Below are 8,567 nucleotides of genomic sequence, written 5' to 3'. Positions count from 1 at the left end.
ATTTGGTAACTGAGGTTCAAAGGTGAGGACTAAGATGAACCGAGAATGTCACGCAGGTTACTGACCCAGATGACCTGACCGTGTGCATGGTGGCACTGGAGGGAAATAATGGCTCCAGAAAGAGGACTGGGCTCCGTCGTGTTCCTCAACAGCACGGAAACCACCATGCAGGAAAGGCCACCGGCGTCAAGCCCCGAGGGAGAGCAAGGACGCTCATGATGGAAAGGACGGTGACAGGACAAACAGGGACGGTGAACTGCAGGAGGAAAGGTGAGATAGACAGGGGTTCTCAAAGGAGGCCAGCAGTTCCTGCTGAAGGGGAGAGAGAATAGCACTGAAGAAGGGGACCTGAGAGACCCCAAAGTGGGAGGAGAAGAGGAGGGACCAAGAGCAAGGCGTGTAGGAGAAAGGCAGGAAATGCCGCTGTGGCTGGGCAGGGTCCCCACAGCACCTAGACCCAGGGCACTATGGTGAGCCCGAGTGCAGGGCTGCTGCTCAGAGGCCGGCCCAGACGCTCTGCAGGGAGAGGGCCCACCACAGAGCGCCAGGGGAACTGTTCTCCCAGCGCAAGGGAACAGAGCAACACCCGGCACACCCCAGCACTCCCAACAATCACAGAGAGGGCAGACCACAGACCGCAGAATATGAGAACGACTTTATTTCAAACTGCTTTGAACTGCCTTGGGAAGTGTGCAAATGCAGTGGAAGAGCAGAAGCCCTGGCTAAGGAGGATAAGGAGGAAACTCGCTTGGCTGCAGCCCCGGATGCTGGCTCCAACCTGTGAAACAGAGCAGGCTCAGGGACGGGCCCCCAGCCAGGGCCAGCCCAGCCAGGGCCCGCACACAGCCCTCCTAAGCTGCCGGACTGTGGGAAGGGGCACCGTATGTGCAACACTCACTTCAAAGGTCCTGGAACTTGTCACTGAAGAACTGCATGGCCGCTGAAACAGAGAGGCAGAACCGGGCACTCCAGACCCAGGGAAACAGAAATCCACCCCCTGTCCCCGTGGGGAATCACCTAGCCCTGCAACCAGAAGCCCCTCCAGCCCTGGTACTGACTCACCCACCCGTCACCTGAATTAAATGTGGAAATGCCTTCTAAGCGGGAAAGTGGTTCTCAGGTGCTGGGCCATCCCAGAACCGTTCATTCAGAACGTGTTTCAAAGACAGATAAGCCAGCCAGCAAGCAAAAACCGTACAAGCCGTATCAGGCAGCAGTTAAAGGGAAAACACATGTGGTATCTCTAACTCTCCTAAGAGAAGGAGAGTTCTGGGACTCGTGGACTAAGAGTACACGGAGTTCAGACGACACACTGCTGTCTGTGCACACCCCTAGCTGGAAAGGCACAGAAGGCTCCAGGGCCGGGCTTTCCTTCGTTCTCTTCCCCAAAGGAAAGTCAGTCCCAGTGACGCCGCCTGTACCTACAGCCCACCCCCGCCCCCCATGCCTGCAGAAAGACACCGCTGTCCATCCCTGCCCCAGCCAGGGCTCCATCATACCTAGTTGCTGTGTAAGGTCCTCAATTGCCCTCTGCAGCCGGATGCACCAGACCGGCAGACACCGGAGGAAGAGAAACGGTTAGTCAGTTCTGGCCTCCTCTCTCCTCGTCTTCCCTGTCTCCCTCAGCCCTGAGGGCCCCCATAGCCTGCAGCCCAGTGGCGAGGTGGGTTGGCATGAAACCCTCAATGTAAAAGAGGCACCCTCTCTCTGTGGGGTGCAGAAGATGGTGATGGGGCACGGTGGGGGGCACACAGAAATCAGTTTAACCTGGACACGGATCCCACTGTCTAACATGGACCTCTATTTCTAGGAGCCACACGAAGCATTACCCGAGGACAACCCTGGGCTCCCGGGGGCCGGCGGAGGCCTGCTGCCATTCTCCAGGGCTGGGGCCTCTCCCACTGGGACCGACCTCCAGGTCCTCCCAGTTGTCAGCCGACCCTTCGGCAGCGGCGCCTTCTGGGGACGGCTGTCCTTGGACGCTGGGCGGCGGCACGATGGCGGCTGGTTCGTCAGCCAGGTAGGACGAGTAGTCCACAACGTCCCCTTGGTCGTCAACGGGGGTGCCAGGCCGGCCTTCCCGGCCCCAGAGCACCACCTTTCCCTGCTCTATCAATTCGCTCTCAGACTCGAAGCTGAAAACCTTGGGATCTGTGAACCCGCTCTGGCCCTCGAGGCTGCCTGGTGCCCCCAAATCAAGGCCATGGCCCTGGCCCCGTGGGGCTCTGGGGCTGGCCATGCAGGAGCCAGCCTGCTCGCCACCCTCCAGGTCGAAACCAGCCCCACAAACGGATACCTTGTCGGGGGAGCTCATGGCGCCAGTCCGGGCAGCCTGGGCTGTGGGGAGACGGTCGTCCTGGTAACGGCGGAAGGGGAGAGCCGAGTCCAGCCAAGCCCAGCGGACTGGGCCACGCAACAGGAACAGTGAGGCCTTCGGGACACCGCTACCCTCATCCCAGGCGGAAGTAGGAGATGTCCCCAACAGCCCGTGGCTTCTGCACGGGCACTTGACGCCAGTGCCGCGACTTCTCATTGGTCCCCCTCTACCAACCAGCGTGCCCTTTGTTGGTAGAGGCCTCTGGGCTTTAACCAATCGGAACACGGACTCTTGGTTTGCCCCATGCCGGTCATTTGACTGGGTGTCTGCCCTCTGGTCTTGTCTTGGGGCCAGGGTGCACCGGAGCTCTCGATCCACCTCCTTCTTGCTCTCCTGCCGCCTCTGGCCAGGAACCTACTTTGCAATGAGACCTCCTCTGTGCACCGGGTGCTTTGCGTGCAGCACAACGTTTACTCTCCCAAGCTGATGAGCTGGGGGAAGCTCTCCCCTTAATCCCCACCTTACAGATGGGTCACTGGGGCTCAGAGATGTGGCTCTCCTTGGAAAGTAGGTGCCCGGCCAGAGGTGGAAGGACAGAAAGAAAGAGGCGATCAAGAGCTACAGTGCCCCCTGGCCCCAAGACCCAAGCAGAGTGCAGCCACCCAGTCAAATGACGGGCGTCGAGGCAAACCAAGAGCCTGTGTCCCGATTGGTTAAAGCTCAGGCACCTCGCCCCACAAAGGGCCCGCTGGTTGGCAGACGGGGACCAATGAGAAGGCTCGGTGCTGGCGTCAAGGGCACGAGGAAGCCACTGGCTGCCGGGGACATCTGGTACTTCCGCCTGGGGTGAGGGTGGCGGTGTCCCGAAAGCCTCACTGTTTCTGTCGCGTGGCCTGCTCAGCTGGGCTTGGCTGGGCTCAGCTCTCTCCTCCAGCCGTTACCAGGACGACCATCTCCCCACAGCCGAGGCTGCCGGGACTGCCGCCATGAGCTCCCCCGACAAGGTATCCGTTTGTGGGGCCGGTTTCGACCTGGAGGGTGGCGAGCAGGCTGGCTCCCACACGGCCAGCCCCAGAGCCCCAGGGGACTACAGCCACGGCCTCAATTTGGGGGTGCAGGGCAGCCGCGATGGCGACGGAGAGAGCGGGTTCACAGATCCGGAGGGCTTCAGCTTTGAGTCTGAGAGCGAACTGATAGAGCAAGGAAGGGTGGTGCTCTGGGGCCGGGAAGGACGGCCAGGCACCCCGATCGATGACCAAGGGGACGTTGTGGACTACTCATTCTACCTGGCTGAAGAACCAGCCGCCATCGTGCCGCCGCCCAGCGTCCAGGGACAGCCGTTCCTAGAAGGCGCCGCTGCCGAAGGGTCGGCTGACAGTTGGGCGGACCTGGAGGTGGGTCCCAGTGGGAGAGACGCGCTGGGCCCCAGCCCCGGAAAACGGCAGCAGGCCTCTGCCGACCGTCTCCAGCTCTGTGGTCCTGGGCCAGTGCAGGCCTGGAACAACCCGGAAAGGGGCTCGAAGAGCAGATGGAGCCTCCGCGTGGATCCCCAGCAGCCCTCTGCGAAAGGCCCCACCAGGATGTCTACCCACGACTCTGATTCCGCAGATGAGAGCAGCGGCTTACCACTGATGAGGGTGGGCATTCGCCGCAACAAAGGAAGCCAGGCCAAGCCCGGCAGCCCCAAGAAGGCAGCAGACACATCCAGACACGCAGGCTTCCACTGCAAGGAGAGTTACCGGCCCGTGCCGGGCCGTTTCCCGACCTCTGCTCCCCGCGGACTCACTCCAGTCGTGGAGAGGCCGGCTGTGGGAGAGCTGGAGGACTCTCCCCAGAAGAAAATGCAGAGCAGGGCCTGGGGAAAGGTGGAGGCCAGGCCCAGCTGCTCAGGAGCTGCCACTGCAGGGGCCCTGCCCCAGGGCCTTTCAAGGAGGAAGATGGCCCAGGGGAAGAAGTCCCCAGGAGGTGCCTCTCAACTGGCTCCGGGGAGAGCCTTTCCTGCCTGCGGAAAGAGACTCTCAGCCGCTCCCCCGGAGCCGGCCACCTTCCCGCCATTCTCCGGTGTGCAGCCACACGGGATGTCCAAGAAACCACAAAAGCCTAAGCACAGAGGCCCTGGGAAGAAACCTGCAGGAAGGAAGACCAGGGAGTCCCAGGTTGCGGCCAGAGAAGATAATGACCCAAATCGAGATGAGGTCCCAAAGGCCCAAGTAAGTAGGCCCTTCTCGCCCTCCTCTCCCTCTTTACCCTCCTCCCCCCACACCTCCTCTGTTCCAGCACACCCCTGTTCACCCATGTCCCCTCTGTCCCTTGCTCGAGGGTTGTCGTCGGGAGCCTAGGGACACTAGAATGCCCGATGGGGGTCTTCATCATAGGGGCACACGTTAAAGGGGGCACTTCTTGTGTGATGGCCATGCCTCCGGACACTGCAGGAGTCCTGCCTCCGCCCGCAGAGAGGAGCTGGGATGGAAGGCAGGGCTGGCAGCTGGTTTGGATCGGGTGATGCCTTAAAGTGTGGGCCGCAAAGCTGGGGTGTCTAGGATCATCAACTTCCTGATTCCTCCTTCCCTAGCTGTTGCCCGACCCACCTGGCAGGTGGCCCGGGCTATCTCAGTATCCCCAGTGTTTTCCCTGGCTGGGCTCTGCCTCCTGGCCTGGGGCTGACTGAGGGAGAAAGTGCTAATGAGATTAGGCTCCGGAGTCTCCACCTTACCACAACCCCTTCCCACATGTACTCACCGCCTGCCCCAACCGCCAGCCCGACTCAGAAATTTCTGTTTTAGCTTCCCACACACAGGCCAGGGCTGCCTCGCCTGTCCATGCGTCGTGGAGAACTCAGCAGCGGTGACCCCAACATCAGAGCTCCCCAAGTTCCGGGAACTTCAGAGCCCTCGGCCTACAGCCTGGGAGGCCTCCTGCCCAGACGTCATGCACCCTCCGGTGAGTCTTGCGGGTTTGATAGGGGTGGAGGGGAGAGGGGTCGGGAGGGAAACCTCTGGCTCTGTCGCTTATGGGGGCTCAGCCTTGTTCCCACACTTCCCTGCCCACCCAGGCAGCTGTCCCATGGGAAACGGGGTGTCGACAGGGCTGGCTTTAAGCCACATCGTCCTCTCTGAGTGGGGTTTGTGTGGTGGGGGGCGATTTGGAGCAGTGCCCCAAACTCCAACTCTGGAAGGAGACTTTCGGCGGTACGGAGCCCTTTTCTGTTAAGTCCTGCTCAGCCACATTGGCCCTCCCAGGGCCTGGCTGTGGCTGCCGCGCTGCTGGAGTCCAACCCGGAGTCACAACGCTAGGGGACCACAGGTGCAGATGGGCTCACACTGGGGAACAGTGAAGACAGTCCCAGAGCGGGGTTGGAGTTGCTGGGCAGAGCAGGGGCAATGTGTTGCCAGCAGAGGGTGATGCTGCCTCACTTTAGACCCTGCTAGGCCTTTTCCACCTCACTGGGAGGCTTGGAAGCTGGATTTTGTGTTCTCTTTCAGGTGACCAGCAGCCGCCTGTCCATCCCCCAAGACCAGAAAGGCAGCAGCAGGCCCCGGGAGCCCAGGACTGTCCTCGGGTAATGCTTTGTGTGGCTCCTAGAAATAGAGGTCCACACTAGATGGTGGGATCCGTGTCCAGGTTAAACTGATTTCTGCGTCCGCCGCCCCCCCTCCCCGCCCCCACCGCCACATGTCTCCACCTTCTGCACCCCACGGAGAGAGGGTGCCTCCTTTCCATTGAGGGTTCTGTGCCAACCCACGTCGCCACTGGGCTGCAGGCTATGGGGGCTGCAGGGTGGCTGGGGAGAGAGGAGGCCAGAGTTGACTAACCATTTATCTTTCCCCGGTGTCTGCTGGTCTAGTGCATCTGGCTGCAGAGGGAAATTGATGAACTTACACAGCAGCTAGGTATGATGGAGCCCTGGCTGGGGCAGGGATGGACAGCGGTGTCTTTCTGCAGGTGTGGGGGGCGGGGGTGGGCTGTAGGTACAGGCAGCATCACTGGGACTGACTTTCCTCTGGGGAGGAGAATCAAGCCGACCTGGGCCTTCTGTGCCTTTTCAGCTAGGGGTGTGCACAGATAACAATGTGTCATCTGAACTCCGTGTACACTTTGTCCACGAGTCCCAGAACTCTCCTTCTCTTAGGACGGTTAGAGATACTGCCGGTGTTTCCCCTTTAACTACTGCCTGGTACCACTTGTCTGGTGTTTGCTGGCTGGCTTATCTGTCTTTGAAACATGTTCTGGACGGTACTGGGATGGCCCAGCACCTGAGAACCACTTTCCCGCTTAGAAGGCATTTCCACATTTAATCCAGGTGACGGGTGGGTGAGTCAGTACCAGGGCTGGTGGGGTTTCTGGTTGCAGGACTAGGAAGTTCCCCACCGGGGCATGGGATGGGTTTCTGTTTCCCTGGGTCTGGAGTGCCCGGTTCTGCCTCTCTGTTTCAGCGGCCATGCAGTTCCTCGCTGACAAGATCCAGGAGCTTTGAAGTGAGTGTTGCACACACCATGCCCCTTCCCACAATCCCGGTAGCTTAGGAGGGCTGTGGGCTGGCCCTGGCTGGGGGCCCGTCCCTGAGGCTGCTCTGTTTCACAGGTTGGAGCCAGCATCTTCCTACAAGACAAACAGCTGCCACCTTTGGAGCTCCGGAGCTGCCTGTTAAGCCAGGGCTTCCTCTCTTGCACCGCATTTGTCCCCTTCCCAACGCAGTTCAAAGCAATTTGAAATAAAGTTGTTCTCATATTCTGTGGCCTGTGGTCTGCCCTCTCTGCGATTGTTGGGAGTGTTGGGGGTTGCAGGGTGTTGCCCGGTTCATTGGCGCTTGAAGAACTGTTCCCCAGGGCCCTGCGGGACACCAGGGCCGGCCCCTGAGCAGCAGCCCTGCACTCGGGCTCACCATAGTGCCCTGGGTCTAGGTGCTGTGGGGGCCCTGCCCAGCCACAGCAGCATTTCCTGCCTTTCTCCTACACGCCTTGCTCATGGTCCCTCCTCTTCTCCTCCCACTTTGGGTTCTCACAGGTCCCCTTCTTCAGTGCTATTCTCCCTCCCCTTCAGCAGGAACTGATGGCCTCCTTCCAGAACCCCTGTCTCTCTCACCTTTCCTCCTGCGGTTCACTGTTTCTGTTCTGCCCTCTCACCATCCTTTCCATCGTGAGCATCGTTGCTCTCCCCCGTGGCTTGATGCCGGTGGCCTTTCCTGCATGGTTATTTCCATGCTGTTGAGGAATACGACGGAGCTCATCCTCCTCGCCGCCCCTCAGGGACCCAGTCCTCTTTCTTGAGCCGTTATGTCCCTCCGGTGCCACCATGCACAGGGTCAGGTCATCTGGGGCAAAAACCCGCTTGGCATCCTCAGTTCCTCTTAGCCCTCACCTTTGAACCTTAGTTACCAAATTCTGTCAGATCTCCTCCTTAGCTTCAGTAGCCAGGTGGAGACAGAAACCACATCCTGGTGGGAAGCTGAGCCAAAGGGAAGATACATGGAGTGCGGAAGAAAAGGGCAAGATAGTCTCTTGGTTGGAGGCAGGGGCACTGAGTCTGTTCTGGTGCCTGTGGGCCAACCTGGTGGAAACTGCCCGCCGGTAGCTACGCGGAAGGCGGCTTCCACTTCCTTGGTGTCCATTCGCAGCCAGCAGCCCCTTCTGCAGCCGGTGGGCTCCATACCATTGATTTGAAAATGGCCAGCTGGTTTCCTGGGCAAGTGTGGATGCTAGGCCTGGCTGCTCTTTGATGGTCCCTATGAAATACCATGTCACCACCCCCAAGGCCGACAGGTTTTTGTGGACATGATATTTCTGTGTCCCTGGTCAGTCTTCCCAACCACCTCTCGAGGCCACAGGAGGTTTCCTCAAGCTCCCTGTTCTGCCTTCATCCTCCATGACGGTTGGGATTGCCTCCTTCCTTCAGCCAGAATCCTGGGCTGGGCAGGTCCCAGCTTTGGGCACAGATTCCGATTCCAGTGAGGAGGTGTGTGTAGGTTCTGCCAGCTCCCATCGCCAAGAGACAGGGTGTTGAACAAAGACAGGACAAATACAGATACCATTCAAGGTTAGCGTGTGTATGTGTGTGTGCATGCACCTGCAAGCACCCGCTTGGGAATCAAATTAATCGGGGGTGCTCTCTGTTGAGGGAGAATGGGCTGATTCACGGAGTGGAAGAAGTGGTGAAGGATCCGTGAAGGATCGAATTCGCTAAAGCAGGGCTGGGATCTACCTTTCACAAGAGGTGTTCAATCTAACACCTAGGAGGTCGTGGAGTGGGACGA

At 59.6% G+C, this 8,567-nt stretch overlaps 2 protein-coding genes across 2 annotated transcripts; one reads left to right on the top strand and one right to left on the bottom strand.

The window, feature by feature from the left end:
• Positions 1–643: 643 nt before the first annotated feature.
• LOC135969165 (uncharacterized protein CXorf49-like) lies at positions 644–2,947 on the bottom strand. The gene is made up of 4 exons (XM_065538115.1): positions 2,297–2,947; positions 1,500–1,530; positions 899–940; positions 644–778 (listed from the first exon to the last, which is right to left on the bottom strand). Exons 1-3 carry the CDS (start codon positions 2,531–2,533, stop codon positions 900–902), a joined length of 309 nt encoding a protein of 102 aa, XP_065394187.1. The 5' UTR covers positions 2,534–2,947; the 3' UTR covers positions 644–778; position 899.
• A 190-nt stretch (positions 2,948–3,137) lies between these two features.
• On the top strand, positions 3,138–7,048 carry LOC102126528 (uncharacterized protein CXorf49). Its single transcript, XM_005593934.5, has 6 exons — positions 3,138–4,527; positions 5,101–5,257; positions 5,800–5,876; positions 6,162–6,207; positions 6,751–6,792; positions 6,899–7,048. The coding sequence occupies exons 1-5, from the start codon at positions 3,304–3,306 to the stop codon at positions 6,789–6,791; spliced, it is 1,545 nt and encodes a 514-aa protein (XP_005593991.3). The 5' UTR covers positions 3,138–3,303; the 3' UTR covers position 6,792; positions 6,899–7,048.
• The last annotated feature ends 1,519 nt before the right edge of the window (positions 7,049–8,567 follow it).

The sequence above is a fragment of the Macaca fascicularis genome, chromosome X (assembly GCF_037993035.2).
Source record: "Macaca fascicularis isolate 582-1 chromosome X, T2T-MFA8v1.1".
Classification (NCBI taxonomy): Eukaryota; Metazoa; Chordata; class Mammalia; order Primates; family Cercopithecidae; genus Macaca; species Macaca fascicularis.
Note: the sequence above shows the minus strand (reverse complement) of the source record. Positions and strands in the feature narration are given on the sequence as shown.